Source organism: Neodiprion pinetum, chromosome 3, assembly GCF_021155775.2.
Source record: "Neodiprion pinetum isolate iyNeoPine1 chromosome 3, iyNeoPine1.2, whole genome shotgun sequence".
Taxonomy (NCBI): Eukaryota; Metazoa; Arthropoda; class Insecta; order Hymenoptera; family Diprionidae; genus Neodiprion; species Neodiprion pinetum.
This window is the reverse complement of record NC_060234.1, coordinates 33,061,141-33,083,698: the sequence shown is the minus strand read 5'-3', so window position 1 is coordinate 33,083,698 and position 22,558 is coordinate 33,061,141. Positions and strand designations below refer to the sequence as shown.

The window sequence follows — 22,558 nt, the reverse complement described above, 5'->3', positions numbered from 1 at the left end:
TTTGATTACAAATTAACGAATAAATTAATTTACACCTGTAAAATAAATATACAATAATTGTATAGTGTGATAACATCGTATATGTGTAAGAAACAGATATTTGCGGACCATAGCCTAGCGAATAGGCATTTTTTTAAATATCGATGTTCGCTGTATATTATATTATAATGAATAATCATATTACTGTAATTATATCGAATCAAGAAAACCAATCAAATTTCTCATATATATAAATATTCAAATAAACTAAATGTATCGTATTTGTACTATATCTACGATATTCCTGTGTACCCATACTTGTTTATTTATTTAAAAAATAAATCAATGATAAATGTCTAGTGAAGGCGGTGCAGCAAAAATGTAATATAATAATAACCAGACCGATAATAATAATGAACGGTCGTATCTCACAATATGCTAATTAATTTTTGTATTATATCTAACCGTGACACAGGCAAGTACAGTCGCCTGTTTGACGAGAAATGTATGTATCCCACTGTCTGCGGGTGAATTACCAAAGCATTTGTAATAATTAAACTATTGTACCTAATTAGAGAGACCAATTTCACGTCCTCCACAGCTACCACCAACTATTTGTATGCCCATCGGCATTTTCTTCCGGCAGTTAATTGAATTTTCCAATAATTAGCTTAAGGCACGAACGTGTTCGCATTACATTCAAGATTTATGCAATATTTTCAATTCACATTTAATATTATTCACGAGAAGCAATATTCACAAACTTGGATAATTTCATCTATACCTAGATATGTTTTTTATCATCGGGAATTGAATACTTCACTTTCAGTCTGCAGAGTTCAAATTACTCCAATGACTATAACGCATATTATGCCCGTCAGCAAATAGGATTCATTGATATTTTGTATGCAGATTGCAGAAAATCAATAGCTTACTAATTAGTAGCTTACTAATTCTGTGAGAACAAATTGCCTACTGATATAACCTATCCGATTGTCTATCATTAGCCAATTAATTGCCACTTGTCTCATACATATAGGATATATCATTCTTCCAGCGAATAATGTAAAGAAATGATTATTTTGGTTAATAATTATTGTCAAACTTACACATGTGAATTTTCTTCTATCCTTGACCGCCTAATAAATGTGTAATGAAATGCTGAAGAATTGATACTGCGAATATACTATCATTCAAAGAATACGGTACGGTATGTTTTAGATACTAGACAAGTGATGTTTTTTAAGTGCATACATACAGGAACGAAGGGAGTTGGGCTTGTAAAAATCTGTGTACAGCGCGTCAAGCATTCTTTTATACTCGCCATCAGATTAAATAATTGTAGTAATAATAATAATAATATTGATATCGATCAATTTGAAGAGTAAAAAACGGCATCCTTTTTTCCAGAACACTTTGTACGTCAGATATAAATATAACTCAAATCTATTTAATTTCTTTGCTGTACTTCCTACACTATTGTATATCCGCGTACCTATTATACATACCTATATTTATACTATAGTATACATATGAATCCTAGTTACCTGTACTTCATTGTGTAATTCATATGTAATGTGTCATTAATCATTTCACACTCAAAAGTGCATTGTATTTACATACATCTCTATACCTAATGGCAGAAACAAGATATTTGTATATGCTGCGTTGTATTATAATCTACCACTGTAAATTGCTTTATTATCTGTGTGTTTCTTCCTCTCTTTCTCGCTACTTTCGAGTATCTTTTTTTTTCAGTCATACTTCAACTAAAAACTACCTTCGTAATCAAGAAAACCAGCTCGGTGTAATAATTCTTTATACTTCAAATGAGTCGAAAAACGGTTGATGCCCAAAGGCAAATAATTTGGCCAGTGCAATACGGGTTTTTTAAGATTTTGAAGAAAAAGGCTACACGGGGATTTAAAATTCGTAATCCAGCGAATTTATTTTCATTAAACAATCCTGTAGTACATATTTTTCACTAATCTTCGAATTTAATGTTTATTCGAAAAACTGTATAGTTTAGTTCTTTCAATACTTATTGAAAACGTTCCTAATTTAACGTGAAGATACATACGTACATACTCTGATTTCGATTCAAGGTATCCGTTGGAATAGGGAAGAGTCACGCAGTACCGACCAGCCTACAGTATCGGTCAAAGCTAGTTGTCGCTTCCCTTTGACAGACTTAACAACTTTAGTCGATACCAAAGGCTGATCGGTACTGCACGTCTCTGCCCTAAATGTCTTAGCTTCACAATCAGATATCATTATCTATTAGTCAATTTTCGGCTAGTAGGCTGCCTTTAATTGTAGGTTGTTTTTTAACTACGTTTTACTTCATACGAACATAAGTATGAATTGAACCGGTAATAAGAAGTCAATAAAATTAATCAACACTAGTTGGTATAACGGAAAACGAATTTTTCTTCTCTTTCTTTTTATCTTAATTCAACAACTAATCAGCGATATTGAATTGACAATTTCTGCTAACACGACTTGAGACATGTCATTGCTCGTTTAGATCATTCACAAGTTCCTTTAAAAACTCCGTGCTGGGGGGTGCCGTTGTATAAAGACTCCCTGAAACATAATTGAACGTCAATTATTTATTAAATACTGTATCTGCTGCCAGTTTTCTATGCTGCCTTCATATATGGATCTGATTAAAGACAGTTTTGTTCAAATTGATGGATTCTACACAACCCACTCACCGATAAAATTCGTTTGATCACTGTCAATTGAGATGACCTTGCAGAATCTTTTCTGTTCAATTTTAAATCCAAGGCATCTGAAACGCTCATCTGTTTTATAAAGGGTACCATTTTTATGCGGGTTCAAGAACGGCTGTCCACTGAATGGATTTATAAAATCAGCCCAGTAGCCAACCATTTTGAGCTTAGTACAGATATCAGACGCTGCAAGAAGGAACTGTAGAAAAATGTAAGGAAAAAAGAGATATTATGAAATTGATGAAAGTGAATATGATTGGCAGGGTGGTGTTCGGGAAGAAGTATTGGCTGTATTATACTTACATATTTCGCTAACTTTTCAGTTTCAACTTCTTTGCTCCACCTCATTGTTTCAAGATTTGGTTTTTGACTGATGGTCATTATCGTTAACTGCGGCGAGTTTATCTCCATACATCCGGGGAATAACTCGGTTATACCTTTTCTTAACAATACTGGGCATTCTTGAGCCACACAATGTAAAACGGGTCGACTAGATTCAAGTAAAGTATCGTCAGATTTTTTCGGTACAGATTCATACGTATCTGAGTCTTGCGGAAAAGTATTGGCTGCTTCCATCAAATTCTCAATGCTATTCTCATCATCTAACACTATTGAACGCGTTTCCACCTGAGCTGTTGTCGAAGCATCTAGCCAGCCAGGACCAACACTGCCAGGTAAATAAAATCGGAAGCCCCTTGGCGCCAATAACTCCCAGTTGGGATTTGCCCCAAATACAGTGTTTTCCACATCTAAAAAAGACGCAAATTTTGAGTTTTTTTTCAAATGTAGAATAATGGAGCAGCATTAAAATTAGTCTTAACAACTTACTGAGCTGAATAAATTATTATACCTGATCATTCTTATTTTTAAATGTTTCATCCACTCAGTCCGAGCAATATTTACGTAATATCAGTACTTCCAAAAAAGTTCTAATCATATCTGATACTAAATTTATCTAACAGTTCATTGCAACGTATAAATAATATATTCACTCATTTCATCTATGCTGCATCATTTTATGGTAAATAATGTAAAAAAAAATAAAAAAACCCTTGATCAATACATGCTGAATCATGATTGCACTTTTACTAGTCAATCTTCATATATCCTTGGTTTTTGCAAACAACATACAACTCTAAAATTAGTTCTTGAAAGTTAAACTTTGACATTAAATTCATTTTCCAACTATGAACAAAATAAAAATAAATTGTAATTCTACTGAACCGATGATTGCTGAATATGATGTGAACTGATGAATGTCAGGTGTAATCAAAAGTTAAACTATTCTCAATTAACATATCAACGCTTGATCTTAAATACTTTAATTAATAACCTCAAATATTTTCTTATTGCATCATTCTCTCAATGCTTCATCAAATATAAATATTTCTAAGATAAGACGAAATGAACCAAGGAACCAAATTGCCAAATCATCAATCGATTCTGACTAAATATATGTATTTAACATAAGGCCAGCTGAGGTCATATTGCCAAATCTAGAATAATATTAGCCTCTTTTTCTAAGGAAAGTGACAATGCATGAATAAGGAGCAAAGATAAACAAGCCCTTTACCTTCGAGCGGTTCGTTGTTGGATTTAACGACCTTGTATGTACTTGTATTCTTTTGACTGCGTCGTGAGTACTTAGCCTTCAAAATGAAACTGACGGAGGTAGCGTTGCAATTTCTTTGCAATATTTTGGAGCAAAGCATCTAGAATAATATAAAATTGGATGGGTTAGGTTATGCCTACTGAAATCGTACGAGTTTCCTGGTGATAACGTTTTGTGAACAAAATTGGTTTGGTTTTCTAGAGTTTTTGAAATGAAAAATGCATAAAAATACGATGTAATATGCACCTTATTACGATTGAAGTATAATTTTACATACTAGATTTAGATTACGTATCGAAGACGATTCAACTACCCAGGTTTACTTTCGCGGAACTTCATTTTGCAGATTAACTTAAAGCCGACTGATGCTAGATGGCGCTACGTGTTATAAATTCAAACAAACCGGTCGTGTGACTATGATACGCGCGTGTTTTGAACTAGCGACTCTGCTTTTTACATACCTATAAAAATATTGTAACCTTAGCGAATAACTTACAAAAAGAAAAACATTTTTTCATCCAATAAAACAAGCAGCGATTCGCAAATAGCACTCATGTTCGTACATACATACCTCTAAGAATGCATCTCATTGTTAATTATGGTTGAACACACGGCTATGTGATTGGTTTGTAAAATAGAGACCGAGCCTTTAGCCGCCAGCCCAGGGTATGGACACTTATTAGACCTCCCCTCCACTCCTTATTCAAGCGCAGTGGACCAGGGCCATACCACAACAATAAGATGTAAAATTCCCATGTATTAAGTTTAAGTGGTATCACTGACATATCGAGGCGTCCTCTGGAGATTTGATAATTGGCTTGTATGAAGTTAATGTTAATGATAAACTGTTTGAAGGAGGTTTGATTATTGTTTGTAAGTATCAACAGAGGTCGTCGTAATCAACATGTACCAACTATTGTGGAAAAAAATATGAAATTCCTATAATTTTGTTAGTGAAAACTGTTATTATGTTGGCTATAGCCCAGTCCACACCGACGAATAATTTGCCTCAAAAACTGTTGAGTGTCCATACCCTGCGCCAGCCGCCAGGATTCTCACGGCTACCTGCTTTGCGTGTTGCTTTTTATGATTGCTTATCCGGGTACTGAAAAAGTAAGTTTTTAAATGACAAGAAATAGCGTAGATCCTTATTTAAGCCGCTAAACAATTGGCACTATATCTCACTAGTTGACATTGTCTTCTTATGTCTCAGCATTTCTGTGAAAGAAATGGAACCCTTGAGGTTAGAATCCCCACGGTCTTATCGTGAACCTTCTTTACTGATCATTACTTAGTTTATCTAATACGATAATCTATGTTAGTAAAATAAGACAGAGCGCACACCAATCTTCAAATTTGTATTCTGTGTATTTAAATGTATACGTTTCTTATTGAAAATAATTATGCGCACAACATTCAATGTTGACTTGTTTCTAGATTTTAAAAATTCTTTGAACTGTTCGTCCCGTTGCATAAACTAGAGCTAAGAAACAAATTGCAACGAATTGCCAATTCATTACAATTATTATTCTATTATTTTAAGATACCATTCATCTTATGTCCATGTATCCAATTAAAACTATACGAATTGAAAGGTAGTTGTGAAATTCGTTATTATTGACCCTGTCTTATTGGTAACTTTCAGCCATGTCAAAGACCAATTCGCTGGACATAGCCAATCCACTTCAAAATGACAAGCTAAGCGTGAATGAAAAGATTCTTAAAGAATGTCACAACCTCTACATAGAGCCGGAAAAAGGTACAAAATGTGTTTCAGAAATAGTGAATGATATATGCTATATGAAATCGTAACTTCATATTCTTAAAAGTGTAAAAACCTCACCATCCGACCATAAGGGACCGTCTAAGTGTTTCATCCTGGCTCTACAAGCTCTGGTATTGAAAGTTTTGCAAATACTCATTCGACTATCTCTCCTTTTTATACCTGCAGGTCTCATTCATATTGCAAGTCAATTTGGGTTGAAATTACTTGCCCCAAGGAAGAAAATAATAATTCAATTAATCGGTAATCATTCTGCTGGAAAATCATCATTCATCAACTGGTGAGTGAAAGTTATAGGCCTTATTCAAAAATTGTTTATTATACGGTATTAAATTATGAAGCAATCATTATCATTTTCGTAACAGCAAAAAACTAAATATTTAACGTAATTGTTATGAACAAGGAATTTGACTCCAAATGTCTTTTTACCTGCATGATAATAGTTTTTATTGTCTTCCACAGTAAGTCTTTCAGTTACAATGATTTTTTATTAAGTAACTGATCATGATATTATTGCTGTAACAGATGGTAATTTATTGCACTTGGTGAGACATTTTGTTTTTTAACCTTGACTGTAGCACAAATAGCATAAACAGCGGCTGTGCATCTTTACCTAACTCGCCAGCAAACACTCTTAAAATTCTCTTTACACGTATAGAAAAATTTCTACACATGAAAAGTGTAAACACTTTTTGTGTCCTGCTGCCTTTAGTTAGTATTTTTAGTTATGTCCCGAGTCCCAGATGCTATACCAGTTTTTTGCTTTAGTCAAGTGTATGCATCCCTTTTCTGGCCTTATCCCATCATACACTCAACAGCTTCGGTAGTCCCTCGAATTTGTCTACTACAGGCCTTCCTCCTTTATCCTAAGTCAGTTTAAACCGTCTCAACGGATTAGAAAACATCTGCGACTTCCGAAACATTCTAATGTAATCCTATTAGCAAGTTGGTACCTTAGAGGGGGAGTATGACTATTAGCAAAGAAGTAAAATGTATTTCAAAACAAATATTAAAAGAACACGATGAATACAATTATACCGTTGGGAAATGTATTGGACATATTATTCTGTATTCCTTGGAAGTTTGGCCATATTTTATTTTTCATGTTTCGTAGTACATAAACATTGTCAAGGTGATGAAGAAGAAAGAATGAGAGAATGTAAATTAATTTCAATCATTTTGCGATTATAAAATTGTTGGAAAATCAGGGCAAGCGATCAGAATTGAAAAAGGTGGCGAACATGCATTCTTGTCAAATGAATGTGGCGCAACAGCCAAATATGTAACAGAATGCAGCATTGAGGACCGTAAAAGTAACGCGCCGTACAATTAGGCACGTACCTAATTGCCGCATTTAATCTGTAACGATATCGGTCGAGGTCAATTGTGGCCGCGAGCGCTATAAGTTGGTTTACGAAAAAAAAAATAACGATCATATTCACGATCATGTCAATCCGCGAATGAAGATAAAACGAGTCTGACGAGTTCACCGAATGTGCATTCCAACGTTGTGACTCGGCGATGCAACAACATCCAACCGAAATTCATTTCCAAACGTAATACTCGTAAATTACGTATCGCCGGTACGTAAAGAAATCGGAAAACTTTTAAAAGTCGGATAATTTTTAAGCGTTGAAAATTTGCGTACACTTTAGTTAAACTTGACATGAATTAATCCGAGCTTTGTCGTCGTTCGCGCAATTTTACAACATGACTCGCACCTCACACGTGTGACATTCCTAGAGAGTGATCAGTACTTATGGAGAAAACCTTGGATTATTTATTTTATTTTTTCCCTTATATTTCACGGTCTAATTATAATGTAAGGACTTGAACACGGACCTGTAAGAAACAGCTGCTACGATAAACGTTCGGTTTAATAGCGCACTTCGGTCTCTCCGCATCGATATTGTCGAAAGAAACGGGGCGTCAATCGTTTACTCAACGACGTAAAAATATTTATTCAAACGCGTAGTCTTTGCGTGCACGTATTAAGTTGATAATTTCTTTTTCCAAACTACCGTCTATCCTGCAACAGGGTAAATATAGGGATTGTGGTTTTCGTATCGGGCGACACATTTCCGCATTAGATTGTTGCTTGGTAAGACCGCGAGAAACGGTTACAATTATACGTTCCCAGCATTGTTACTTTTACATGTATACACTATTCGTATAATATATAATATTTTAGAAAACCGCTACTACTTTGCCAATCTTAGCTACATTTATCTTCGGTAAAACGGAAAACTTTTGTACCCGGTAATACAGAATAAACTGTCGTTTACACACTCATAGAGTTCTAACGAACGCGTTTATCACCGCATTCGAGACACTGCAGCTGAGGCTAGACGGAATGCAGCTAACTGCAGATACAGCGCAAAACGTTACTCATACAGTGTTTTACCATATTCATCAAACAGGAAATGCAAATGCGTTGTCTCTCGTCTACACGCTCTCGCGGTTAGGGACACTGCCCTCTGACCCTATCCCACCCTCTCCATCTATCGCCTGACGGTATTTTTCACTTACAATTAAACCTGCTCCATCCAGCTTCCAGACCACGATCCGAGAGGTTCGATTTCAACGGTCATTGTTACCGCTCGTCTTCGCCTCTAATCGTAGACTTGGTGCCTTCAAGCCATTTATATGCGCAAATTAAATATATCGAGAAGATAGAACGAAACACCGTGTCGTCTTTAATAAGCACTTATATTCTTTTCTCATCAAATCAATTTTCCAAATTAATTCCTTATAATACTTCCGGTTGGTCACCGGAAATGTCCTTGTAGTTCTTACAATTAGCCAGCGGTTGTTAGAAAAGTAAGCCTACGTAAGCCGCAGATGTACATTGAAATTGTAAAGTTAGAGAATGGGATAAACGCTACCTGTGTGAAACTCAAAAGTGTAGGTAGGTAGGGATCGGGGTATACGTTGCAGGAGCAGATATATCTGCAGATGTATTCTTGCGGTAATTTGTCATTCGTAGCATTCGTTTGTATCATTTACCCCGTATAATCTCGACTGTTGCTCATTATATGCCCGATGCAGTAGGTATGAGTGATCGAGATAAAGTGCCAAACGGTTCATAGAATTCCGACTGAGATTATATTAACGAGTAGGTTGGACCTTCCATGCATATATTCATGTACAATATTACGAATACGACCCCGAAAATTTTCGTCTTATCTTCAGTCCGTGGATATCTCACATCCGCTGGCATTTATCTGCCAGTATATTGTCGTTTACGAATAAACTACATGCAATCAACCGTATCCACGATATACTATTTTTTACTTTATCATTAAATCTTATTAAACTGGACCAGGATATCCTGGCAATGGGCTTGTTACACAAAATCTCATGTATAAGTTGAACTTATTCTAGGTATTATAGGTACAATATAACGCTATCGGATCTCAGAACTTTGTTCACCGCAGCTCTGCGACATTTACCGAGTAACGTACACAATATATTAAGTATATATATAACGTTAATACGTGATGCTTAATTTTGCCAAAGTGTAATATTAGACAAAATCGTAGTGCTGGTATCCATTGTATCGCGGCACCGGCTCTCGAATGATATGATGCATAAAATAAGCTTCTCGATTCAACTTTTTGTAATATGTGAAAATACTGAGAAAACGTGATTCTCCAGGGCTTAGACACCTGCTTTATGCGCAACTTCCCATGCACGTTTGCGACGCATCAGGTACAAAAAAAACTATCCATTGCACTTCTGCGTCGAAGCCGATCCCGAGAACCCCGAGTTACGTACGAATTCGTACATGTATGGACTGTACCGCATGTGTTATAGGCGTAGGTATATCAAACTTGCAGTCGACAAGTCGTTGAATTCTCCGTGTAAAAAGCGTCGCCGCGGGGGCCTGAAAATCATCGTATATTTGTACAACTTGTACGCACGTATATTACATCTACATATAACGTATAACGTTAACATCCTCTTTACGGGGGCCCTTGAAAAGCGCGCGAAGGTAAGCGGCCCCTTGCCCCTCCCCTACCACTACCCCCATCCACATCTGCACCAGAATATGGCACAGAGAGCATACATGTAGATGTGTATACATGCATACATACGCGTATACGACATCACCACGTGCTTTGCGCAGCGTTTGTCTCGCCCCCGATCCCGCTCCAGGGCCAGGAGATTCAACTCAGTTTTATCTTGAACACCATCCGAGTCGTTTGCGGTTGCGCAGTCCTGCAGCAGAATCGGTGCGATTCTGAATATCCGAGGAATTTTTGTCGTTTGTCTCGACTGTAATATACATATCCATACATACATATATATATATATATGTGTGTGTGTATATTATTTTTTTATTACTTTTTTTTACTTTTCAACAACTCGCCAACCAATCATGCCGAATCGACGCAAGTCTCCAAGGGTTATCAAAATTCTAGTGCACAAGTCGTCCTCGTTTGCGGTGCCCCGGCACACCGCATCTGCTGCTTGCCGGGTACGGAGAACTTGTGATTTTTGAGTGCGGTTTTGCCGAGCTTACGCAGTGACTCAATCTTTCAAAGTAAGTGACCGCACTGTGTGCGATTACATCTGTAAACCAACATGTATTATACACTTTATCTTCTTGACCACCCTTTTTCCTTATCCTTTTACTCTTTTTTCACTTTTACGCCTGCTTAGCTATTATGAATTATGTTATTTTACTTGGAAACTTTGATTTGCGATAACGCAGCGAGTAGGCATACCGACGTATAATGCGTATAGAAATACAATCACCTTAATTAAAGCTCGCTATGTAATCTTGATCACGGATGGATGTAAGTCGTACAGCGCCCACCAAACTTTCCTGCGTACACATTGAAGTAAGAAACACATGCGGGTAAAGCCGGGATATGAAAGAGAACTACGCGCAGCTTATGTGTTACGTATAATATGGTATACCTACTGTGTTGTACGAGAATTGTTCGCATAATTTTAGAGCAGTGTTTCAGCAAGTAGACGGAACCCCGATTACTGCAAAATCATCTGTCACTGCATAGATTTTATACTTAGTTATTTCGTTACACTTTTATGTAAATATTACGTCAAGTTTCAATAATCCCGACTCGGCTGCATCGATGATAAAAAAGGCGAGCTTACAGTCGATATTTTCAGCTCCGAATGCAAAAGGCTATGTAACCTCATGTGTAATGCATGATTCACGCGGAAAAACATTCTGTGGCATAAATAGATATGTATATGAATGTGTTGAAAAAACATTCGTGACTGTCACGCCGTGTGCTGCACCGGTCAATTTTTATCGAACGATCGGCTAGTCACTCTCGATCTCCCGAGTTCGAAAACCTCGAAAAAACATTTATCTTTACACATTTTCGCATAAGCGAACGGAAACTGCGCGCAAACCCGGAGAGTCGCTAAAGTCGAGAAACGCGAGTGTAGACTGCAGGTGTGTGTAACACATGTGCGATGAACGATAATAATACCTTGCCAATGTATTGAGAATACGTGAATAATTCATTCGCCAATTTATACGCAAAAAATACTGCGATCAACCTCAGCGTCAAGGTTCAAAACGGATTGTTCATACAGTTTGCTGCGTTATTTCTGTTACTATGTTAATCAAGCCGTTTCCCTAATATATTAATTAAATGCATTTCTTCACTGCTCCCAATGTCGTAACGAATTTTTCATTGTTTCTTGTCGTGGTTGCAGTATTCACGTTTCTATTTCGAATTTCTATTTATTTTCTGACGAAAAAGCAACTCCGAGTTTTTTTTTTTTTTTTTTTCCTCTTGCCGTCACGATAACTTTCCAGTTCATAAACTTCAGGGAAATGAGATTCACTAATAAGCGCTTGGAGACGAAATATTTCAGCTCTCAAACCATTTGCCAGTCAACGCCAAGTCGTCCTCCTGTCAAATCGACCGATAATAATTGGGAACTCCTGCAATTGCTCCATAATTCGTTATAATCCGGGACATCTAATAATAAGACTGCCCTAGTCTTATCGAAGAATTTTACGCACGCCCTACGTCATCGACTGTATTTTTTCTGCGGAATTACATACATCATGCTCATGCATTCCTTTCCTATTGCAACATCGTGACGCTATAATGGCTGTAGAATTTTATCGACAATTTTATTAGTAATTAGAAGGCTCTTCGTGTTTCCAGCTAGCTAATTTTATGATTTGAAAATCCGATGAATATTCTGCTTTCTATTTATTATTGCATAAAGGAGTGATAATGATCATTTTGATGAAACTGTACCATAAAGCTTTGCCAAAATCTGCAGGCTGAAATTACGTCGTATATCTATAAGACGAAATGATCAGTGCGACTAGAAAACGCATTTGGATAATCGGTTTTTGATAGCTTTACGTAAAGTTTGCTGGCAACTTTATGCACATACTTACAAAGAAGCATTGATGTGCAGACGTATAATAAAAGCGGTATACCGATTGTGAGTTACGTGAATTTTCGCATCGCTGATGTTCGTACCGTGGGATCCGTACAAAGGCTTCTTCGATGAGATTATATTACACACACACACATAGACACACGTAGACTAACTGTTCAATTTTGAAAATTTCTATAGAACGCACTGAATAGACCACCGCGGGCCTTCCCGCCTTATGAACGGAATGGCCAAACGGTGGTTCGGCATAAGGCGAAGGGAGACTGCGTGATCTAAACATTTTTTCTTGTCTTTTTTTAAAACTTCCTACTCGTTTTGGGTATAAACTGCAACGACAGCGCTACACGTTGTTTCTTCATCACTTCTACAGGTCAGCATTAACATTGTAAATTTCTCTCCAACTGCCGAACACTGGTTTATTTATGTCCTTCGCTGCACAGATATGTCGTGCTATTACCCGCCTCTTGGAAAGTTAATCGAACTCCTTTAACCACATCAGAAATTCGGTTAAGAACGAAGCTTACAACGAGTTACACACGTTGCATGTCTACATATTACTGTTAAACATTAAAATTAGGAAATTCTGAATAAGTACGGCTCCAAACCACCGATGCTAATGGTTATTTCGACATCTGTGTATGTCTTCATCGACACGCTTAAGAGTTCGTTGGATTTTTCATGTTACGGTTACTTGCACCGGTTTTGGTAGGTATATTCGCTAACTAATTGGCTGGTTATCGGACGATATCTAAACGAGTTGCGCTTTTGATGTAACACCTCGGATATTTTGCGATCATGATCCTGTGATCGCAATGACGGTGTGATCATGACCATGAGGTGAGCAGCTCTCAACCCCATCGACTCGAGCGTTCTCGAGTCTCAACATGTGGGTCAACGGTGTCGAGCCATGCAAGTTGGAAACTGGATGGAGTGGCTGGGGGCTAGTAGGTACCTTTGGGATTTTTCAAAAAAATAAACCGTTTCCCTTGGGTCTAGCCGGGATTTACAACACGACCACGACGCTCCGTGTAAGGTATATTACTATATGCGAGAGAAAGAAGAGCCTGCACGCTGCAGCTTATAGTCGGCTCGAAAAGGTTGCCCACATCTGGTGGCGCAAGAAACCGTCGTTACTGAGAATCTTCATGGGAACCCTTCTCCAAATGCTAATCAGTCATGCCTTGTCACATATTTTCTCCCTTTGTTCCCGGTTCAATTCTCGATTTCACGTACCGCGTACCTATTTATACCTTTGCAACTGCAGGTAATGCATGCATGTCTGGTACTTAGTATTTTCACCCTTACGCAAGCAGCTATTTACATTAACAATGAATAATGCCGAAGTAAATGTGCAGTATTTCACTTCACTTTATGCAAGGTATCGCATTATACGTGTCAAATGTGTTTGAGAATACAGGAATGTCAGTTTGAACGGTTTCAACCATTCAAACCACTACAAATATCAGTTGTCGTGGATGCAATATACTGTACTCACAATAAAGCCACAACTACGCCGTTATACTTGACGTCGGATATGAATGAGACCAGTTTGTGGTGACTTTGACAGTAGAAAAAAATTTAAATAAAACGTTGGATTTTAAAAAATTTTTCAGTTTTAACAGTGCGGTTGAGTAATCGGAAATGACTACGAAGCGAACCCGCGTATTCCGAATCCTCTGAAGGTAGTAGTTTTAAATTCACAAGAAGTGCCTAATACGGTGTTGACAAGTTCATGTTTTTACAACAGATACGGGTGTATGTTATTTTAAGCCCGCTGACGGATAGTTATGGTATAGATAAACAAACGTAATTTTGCGCCGCAATGTGACCGTAATTTATTGTTTAAACTATAACGGCTTCACGATCACGATAACTGTCATGTCATAAATAATATAGTGATATAATATATTGATATAAACTATTCTCCATATTTTCGAATTATTCGTTATATTCCAATCAGCCGTCACTACAGAGGCCAGAACTTCTTCTGTAATTATCAATTATAACAACTACAGCTGGAGAGCAATTTGCAGGAACTAAGATTTCGAAGTATGAGTGTGTTCCGTTTTATTACGGCTTACTGAATTTCAGACAATTCCAAGATCGTGAAGTAACGGTTTTTCCTCAGCATGAATCGTTACGATAACTTTACTCATTTCAATGTGATAAATTCAGGCCTTCCCTGTTAAAAATACCAGACAGAGTTGATAAATCCATATTAGAATCATCAAAGTTTGTCAAAGATCCGGGTTCAGAACCTTACGGCAAATACGGTTTTTGAATCCGCATCTAATATGAATTTATCAGTCTCTGTACGGCATTTCATGCAGGGTTGTGACGTTTCTCCCCCGTGTCACGAAAAAGTTCCGTCCTTATGGTACCGCATTCCCATCTGCCGAATTTCATTCTTATGTATATGATTTACCTAAATCACTAATGAAAATAATTCAATGACCTGTTGATATCAAACTGTACTTTTTTTTTATTCAACGAGCAAGTAGCTCATAAATCTCCACCGATCTGATATTAGTAACTTTCTAAGACGCTGAGCATTTCTCAATCAATAATATTTGAGAAAATCACGGGGCAGCAGAAAAAAAAAAGTATCATGCATCGCGATTTTTCTACCGAATGGTTTCACATCCGTACAGATCACTAGTAAAGTCAATATCGTAACGCGATTATTGGAGATTCGAAACCCACGATTACACGATATACGCTCTCCGTACGTAAATCATGCAATTCACAATAAACGCATTCAAAGCGGAGTTTACTTTATTTAACATTATTTATACAAGTAAAGATGTAAGATTACGAAATACGCCGCATGTTTCCCGTTTCCCGCTCGGTAGTTCAACCGCAGCGATAAAAATGCCAATGTGGCGTACGTTGCACGCATTGAAGATAACAAGTCTGTTCCACTAGCCGAATCAGCGTTTTGCACGCTGTTATTATTCCACCGATGTATAATATTTCGCAGAAAATAATTACCGCTATATTTTATTCTCACACCGTTTGTAACGTTGTTGAATCAATTCCCTTTGATCATTTACTACGTTGACCATCGTTAACTTAATTGTATAAAGAATCGCAATCAATTTTCTCATCAAATATTTATCGCTACACTGGTCGTTTTTATTTAAAATTTCCGGGTCTTCTTCAATAGCAACAAAACAAAGACGTTGTAGCGTACGTAGAACGTGGTTGATATTATAGTACAGCAGACCTTACACACAAGTCTTGAAAAAAGGCAAGGCTATTTATTATTAAACTTGACTATGATTTGAATTTTTGATTCAAAAAGGATGGCTCCACCTGTTTCCAAAGTGCCTTGACAATTCCTAAAATATGTATCAACAATAGAATTTGAAAAAAATCAAATGACATTGCAAAATATTTCAAACCAATTTGCATCGTATTTCATCATATGGAGTTTTCTAATGTACAGCAACACTTACGACTGCTTTCGAATATTTACGGCCAATATTTTGACTCCTCATATTTTAAAACTTTCCCCCCTCCCCATAAGTCCTAAGTCCAAATTAATCACAATATTATTTCAATTTAGGTATGTCGAAGAACATGTGCAAAAAACTGGGGTCGCAATTGAGACGCAAGGTATTTGCCTCGTGACATCAGGCAAAAGGCGAGAATCGTTGATGGGAAATGCAACGTTACATCTTTATCCACACTTTAAGCCTCTCCAACAAATTTCGGGTATGTGCTTAAATTTTTCTTAGCACATCTAACCGTTCTTGTAGAAATTCTCAACTTTAGATATGATAAAGTTGATTCTATCGTTACACAGCTGTCAAGTTATCATTTCTGCCATATCTGGTTCATTTATCTACAACGTTTTCTTGCTTGCTTGAAGTTCCGAATTAATCGAGTTAATCAAACCAAAATAAATACAAGGGATATGCCCTGTCAACTCAATCGACATTTAATTCCGGTTGTCTTGTGTTTAATGAACATTTTTCCAGTCATTCTTTCTCCATGGCCATTTTGAAATTTCTATCTTATTCAAAAGAGGTAGTAATTTGTTTTCTATTCCTTTTATTGTGAATAAAAAGAAATTAATACAGTTTAGTGAAAACGAAAATTGATCGAAACTGTGGCGACACAATATAGTTCTTGCGACACTTTTTTTAATATCGATATTAATGTAAATTTGTAAGGTAAATGAAAATCGAAAATAACTAATGGTTCAAGATAAAACTACGAGTGCCTTTTGGACTTGAGACAACGATGTACGAAAAATATCAATGGATCCGTGAGGATTAGATTTGATCATGAGAAAAATTGACGCGAATTACTCTGTTGACTTTTTTTTCCTATTTTTTCAACGGATTTAAAAAGTAAGTTAATAATAGTAACATGGTTCTGTTGTATAACTAACGATCTGTTATCTTGGTGACGTTTCTGAATCTTCAGTAATTACTTATTTAAGAAATAATTAGCACCGTTTGAATGAAATTAACTAAATGGTAACATGAAATTTAAAATAAATTTTACAATTTATATTCGAAATTTACCGTATGTTCGTAAATATCAAAACGCTTTCATATTTATAATATAAAAATATTTAATTCAGTTGAATGATATTTTTTTAGAAACTTGTAAAGAGCAAATAAACAAACAAGTTATGAAAAAAAAGAATACATTGTGCGCTCTGAGTTGGGAGAACTCAGCTAAGCTCCTGGTATCTCGGGTTGTGTGATCACCGCCCCTTCCTGTTTCCTTGCCTTGGTTAAACTCGGTCCCACAATTTCCTGTGGGTGGAGCAGAGATTCCCTTATAAATTGGTTCGTTTTACACAAAGTTCTCATATTCGTACTGTCGTCGAAACTGAGTAGATCTCTCTTAGCTCAGCTTTGAAGCGCTGCGTTGAGGTACAAAAAAGCTAAAATCCTTTCGTGTAAACATTGGCAAAGGACAATGGAAGTAGAAACATACACTAACCATCTCACTGTCACTGGGATTACTTGAAATGGTATGAAATACTATAAATTTAAATAATTTTCATTCCACTTGGAAATTTATCGAGTCTTGCATAATTTATAGTTACTGTATATTCTACTTAAACATTTGGTTTAAAACAACGAAGAATGGAGGAGCCATGGAGACTGAATGTAATCTGTACAAGTAGATATATTTCTTAGGACGATCAACACTCAACTGTAATCTGAAGCGTAAAGCATTGGAGATATCTGTCATACGAAATTAACTACAGTGCGGCTCATCATCGGGCACTTTGCTATTTTAAATGCAAGCTGCCTAGTGAAGGGCAACATTGTGGTTATATACCATCATCGCCAACGCACCTCAGATACCTTGCTGTTATTATTAGCATAATTATAAGTGTCAAATATATTACGTACAGCGATGATGATTTTCCAATTTATTTCAATCAAATTCTTATTACTTTCGATTTATGTTACAGGAGTCGTGGACTTCTTGTCAACTGAAATTTCAACTTCTAATAAGAAGAAATTTAGTCTGGTTACATTCGTGGATACTCCAGGATTGGTCGACGGTGACATGCAGTACCTGTTCGATGTGAACGAAGCACTTTTGTGGCTTGGTAGCATGGCAGACTTGATATTTGTATTTTTTGACCCAATTGGCCAAGCACTGTGCAAGAGAACCTTGAATTTAGTCGAAAAACTGAATTCAACGAATGCCGAGAAAATGAGGTTTTACTTATCCAAGGCAGACGATGCTGGAAACGAGTCGGACAGACAAAGGTATGTAATATCGAAAAAAAAAAAATAATCATTATAATCTAAACTACATGAATAGCTTTCTAGCTCTGAATATCAATAGATTTCAGTCGTTTGGAACAAAATTAATTAATTACATATCAGTAGATAGAAGATTAGAAAATTTGATAGTATTTGTAGACACGCTGTTGCTACCTTTATTTAATAATAATTTTTCGAATTTCAGAGTAATGATGCAGATAGTTCAAGAGCTTTGTAAGAGACCAGGATTGAACCGAACAGGTTTTGATATGCCGACAATTTTTATACCAGAATTGAACAAGCCTTCTAAATGTACTAATCAAATTGAAGAAACCTGTCGTGATATTGAAAAGACAATAAATAGAACTATACAGAATACCTTGAACACGTTGGAAAAAGATTGCAATGATATTAAAACCCTAATTCGTCAAGGACTTTCCAAAGATGAAGCTGATAAAAACTACAATTATAAGACTATTTTACGCACTGCAATGATGGGAGGCGCTGCTGCTATCATACCCCTCGTGCTGTGCTTACACCTCGTAATATCTGGTCTGGGAACAGACTTTATGCACTCGGTATTTGGCGAGGAGTTTACGTATATACTACACAAATATTTGGTAAATATCTACGGTATAATACATCTAATCATTAGTAAATATGTTTCTAATTGTTCAGTTATCGGTTAGCCTTAAAAAGTCTGAAATTTAATTCATAATTATGCATTAAAAATCTTAATCAGTTCTTGATGCGCTTTTCTTCTTTTTCTCTTAGAGTCCTGTAAGGATCTTATGGTCGATTGTCCCTGCAAGTCAACAATGGAACATATTTCTTCTGGTGCTTGCCTTGTCTGCTGTTCTGTTCCTGCTAACACAGTCATCCCTAGGTCTGAGAACAACATTGACACGCAAGCAGAAGCACTCGTATATTGAGATGTTAGATCATGTGTACAATGTTGTTGTTCCTAAGAAAACACAATTGTATTTTGAATACTTGGAACAGAGTGTAGGTGACCATGATTTGTGAAATTGAATATCTGTTCCTTGTGAGGTATTGATAGACATATATAACTTCACAAAATAATTGGACTAGCATATTTTATACCATGAACCTGACATACGATTTATCTCACCATTTTTTTCTCATATACGCCCTTCATCGTTATCTATCTTTATTGTACTAGATCTATGAGATTTTCAATCCAATCAGAGTATGGTTTTTATCATACTGGTTTTTATTGTTTGCAAAAAAAAAATGTATTACTTCAACGTAGAAGTATAATGATAGAATAATTTTATCGAAAACTTGTGGTATTAATATGTATTGTTTTATTATACTAAACAAAAACCTGAATTTAAGGAGATCTGATTAATTGTAAATGACTGCCACTGGCATTTTAATTACTTAAGTTGCCTGGATTTACATGACAAAATGGTAGCTATATACATTTGGATGTGAAATCAGGCATTTATTGAATTTTATAAATAAATTTGCAATACAATGTGATTTTTAAATATAACAATTAATACTCATGTTATTCAATCATTTAATAAATACATCCCTACAATGTATCACTGTGATCTGTATCTCACGGGAGGCCGACGCATACATATGTGTACAGATCTAGTCATAGAAACTGAATTATTGAAAATTTAATTTTTCACAATCACGAACTGACCAATGCATACACATACACCTATCATACTGTTCTCAGAAAATTTGCACGCTTCTAGTAGAGCCCAATTTTTTATTTTACGCCAAGTTTGAAACCTGCGATGTCTAGGCTTTGGGAAAAATCCACAGAAACCTTTGTGACTAATTTTAACCGATGTTGAAGTAATTATAAGTATTCAAAATATAGACTCCCCCGGACATTGTCAGTTTTGGGAATATCAATCAAAATAATCTGCGAAAATATAATAGTAAATTTTTGGTAATCTAGTGTGCATATCGTTAAAAGCATCTCAAGACCTTCTTGCGATTATTATAAAACATTCGATTAATTTCTCACAAATGTTATGGGTCCGATTGCAATTACTATCAAAGCACAGCAATCATGATACGTTTAAAATATTTGCACAAAAAATGGATATACTGATTTCCTCACTAATCTCTAGCACTTCGGGCTATTGCGCAGGTGTATACCGAAGCAGTCGATTAGACGTCATTTCAAATTAGAGATTAGCGCGGCAGAACAGACACATGTGACTCAACACGACATGGCAGACATGGTCTAGCCTAACCTATCCTAACCTAGTACAACACGATTGTTCGTAAGTGCGGAACAAACTGGCAATTGAACGGACCAGAATAGACTAACAGCAACTCATAATACGGAGATAGTACGAATATCTAATTTGAAAACAATAAAATGGAGAGCAACTCATCGAAGGAAAACTACATCAAATTATGTAAAATGTAAGTATTGCCCACACGCTGAATTTGAGCTTTGTTTATTATTCATACACATTAGCTAAACGTTGAAGGTATTTAAGCAATAAGAATTCTTTTACAGATGCGATCACAATGTGCACAAATATCTGTGCCCCAGGTGTGGTATAGAATATTGTTCCGTCGTTTGTTACAAATCTGACAAACATTCGGAATGTTCAGAGAGCTTCTACAGAGGTTGTGTTGAGGAGGAATTAAAATTCAATGAAAAAGACCCGGAAACCAGGAGAAAGATGCTGGAAATTTTGCAGAGAATGCACGAGGAACACGCGAATGACATGGAAGACATGGAGGAGCTAGCGCACCAACAATTGGACTCTGACGACGATGACGAAGTAAGTCATAGCTTACTTTATTACCTGATTCGAATTTAATTTAAATTGCAACACATGTGGCTTCAAGTTTAACTGTGTTATTATAGACAAATTTTCCTCTAGGTGCCAGATTTGTCTGATCGTTTACGAAATATTGATTTGGATGACGCTGATTCTGTCTGGGCTGTTTTGACCGACGGTGAGAAACAAGAATTTGAAACTTTACTATGCAATGGTGAGATGGAGAAACTGTTACCTCCATGGAAGCCCTGGTGGTCTTACCGAGCAAACGCGAAACTAGTGGAAGATCTGAGTAAAACAAGCAAGGCATTTGATTACCAACAAAACTGCCCACGGATAAAAAATATCAAACACTATAATGAGATATCGGTAATTTGCTGTTTATATATACCAGTATAGCCTACAGTTATAGAATTCTTTCAAAACAAGCTTTCTGAGAACAAATTCATTTATTCTACTGAGTATCATTTAATATGCGTAACTATATTAAAATTTATTTCACTCTAACCATGTGTAAAATTGTTTGTTTAGAAAGTACCACCAGCTGAATGTGTGAAAAATAACGTATTGAACGTCCTGCACGCTTACGCTTTTACTGCTTTATATTTCAATGGTGACCATCACAATTTTCCTAGGGAAGCAATATCTATAATTACAGAACTTTCCAATAATCTCAGAGAAAATGAAGTTTTCATTAAAGCTGATCTAGCCATTGAATCTGTTTCCCAACAGGCAATGAATGTGAGTATCAATTTTTCGTTCTCATGTTTAGTTATAATGTAACTTAGCTAAATGTCATTGCTGAAATTACAGCTTTATTCCGACAATTTTCAAGTAACGGACGGTATGGTTTTGTCTTAGCAATGCATTTAAAATGTTTCCTTCACTACACGAAGTGTAATTTTGAGGAAATTGCTTTAACAGTTGAAAGGCATTATTGATATATGAGTGACATTCGATGCATTTTGCTTCTTCACATAAAAAAACAATATTTTTGTTGATACCCAGTGTCGTACGCTCGTCGCTGACACGGAAAACATATCGGCGACAAAGAATGCATGCACTTGCATTCTACAAGGACCTGAAGATTCAAACAAGTATTTCTATGTGAAAGCGGCCTTTTCTGACCTACACAAACTTTTTTCAAAGTGTACGGTGCCAAGCAAACGAAAGGACACTCCCAAATGCACCAGCAAGGAATTCTCCAAACGATTTCCTGATCATGGTGCAATTTCTGCAATGGAAATACCTCGAAATAAGTTGAAACTTTATTTGAAAAAAATCGAATACTATCTTTCTTGGGTTGAAACCTATGGCTCGAACCTGTACACGTAGGTTTAACATATGAGAATAAAACTATTTATTTAATCCAAGTAACTATTGTCATCGACATAGTTCCTACATGGCATAATTGGCTGTTCTTGTAAGAAAAATTAAGTTTAAATTTTCTGCGAATAAAACAGTTATACCATACTAAAAATTCGAAGCATAACTACGCTAAATGATACCAGGATTAA

General features: G+C 36.2%; 3 protein-coding genes and 1 long non-coding RNA gene across 6 annotated transcripts; 2 read left to right on the top strand and 2 right to left on the bottom strand.

Annotated features, from left to right (window-relative positions):
- Positions 1 to 1,901: 1,901 nt before the first annotated feature.
- On the bottom strand, positions 1,902 to 4,696 carry LOC124214041 (cobalamin trafficking protein CblD). Of its 2 annotated transcripts, none has more exons than XM_046616005.1 (5): positions 4,604 to 4,696; positions 4,288 to 4,426; positions 3,018 to 3,463; positions 2,697 to 2,913; positions 1,902 to 2,565 (listed from the first exon to the last, which is right to left on the bottom strand). In XM_046616005.1, the coding sequence occupies exons 2-5, from the start codon at positions 4,424 to 4,426 to the stop codon at positions 2,492 to 2,494; spliced, it is 876 nt and encodes a 291-aa protein (XP_046471961.1). In that variant the 5' UTR covers positions 4,604 to 4,696; the 3' UTR covers positions 1,902 to 2,491. The 2 variants fall into 2 exon arrangements, with proteins under 2 accessions (XP_046471961.1, XP_046471960.1); XM_046616004.2 differs by having other exon boundaries at positions 4,573 to 4,678.
- A 639-nt stretch (positions 4,697 to 5,335) lies between these two features.
- Positions 5,336 to 19,826, top strand: LOC124214039 (EH domain-containing protein 3-like). Its single transcript, XM_046616001.2, has 7 exons — positions 5,336 to 5,439; positions 5,972 to 6,085; positions 6,278 to 6,389; positions 16,080 to 16,228; positions 17,955 to 18,258; positions 18,461 to 18,875; positions 19,030 to 19,826. Exons 2-7 carry the CDS (start codon positions 5,974 to 5,976, stop codon positions 19,279 to 19,281), a joined length of 1,344 nt encoding a protein of 447 aa, XP_046471957.1. The 5' UTR covers positions 5,336 to 5,439; positions 5,972 to 5,973; the 3' UTR covers positions 19,282 to 19,826.
- LOC124214044 (uncharacterized) lies at positions 10,170 to 11,507 on the bottom strand. The gene is made up of 4 exons (XR_006882054.2): positions 11,040 to 11,507; positions 10,871 to 10,940; positions 10,467 to 10,684; positions 10,170 to 10,387 (listed from the first exon to the last, which is right to left on the bottom strand). It is a non-coding gene; the product is annotated as an uncharacterized lncRNA (long non-coding RNA).
- A 620-nt stretch (positions 19,827 to 20,446) lies between the features above and the next one.
- Positions 20,447 to 22,414, top strand: LOC124214040 (zinc finger HIT domain-containing protein 2). 2 transcript variants are annotated; one of them, XM_046616002.2, is made up of 5 exons: positions 20,447 to 20,673; positions 20,771 to 21,041; positions 21,144 to 21,410; positions 21,573 to 21,782; positions 22,050 to 22,414. In XM_046616002.2, the coding sequence occupies exons 1-5, from the start codon at positions 20,627 to 20,629 to the stop codon at positions 22,374 to 22,376; spliced, it is 1,122 nt and encodes a 373-aa protein (XP_046471958.1). In that variant the 5' UTR covers positions 20,447 to 20,626; the 3' UTR covers positions 22,377 to 22,414. The 2 variants fall into 2 exon arrangements, with proteins under 2 accessions (XP_046471958.1, XP_046471959.1); XM_046616003.2 differs by having other exon boundaries at positions 20,751 to 21,041.
- The last annotated feature ends 144 nt before the right edge of the window (positions 22,415 to 22,558 follow it).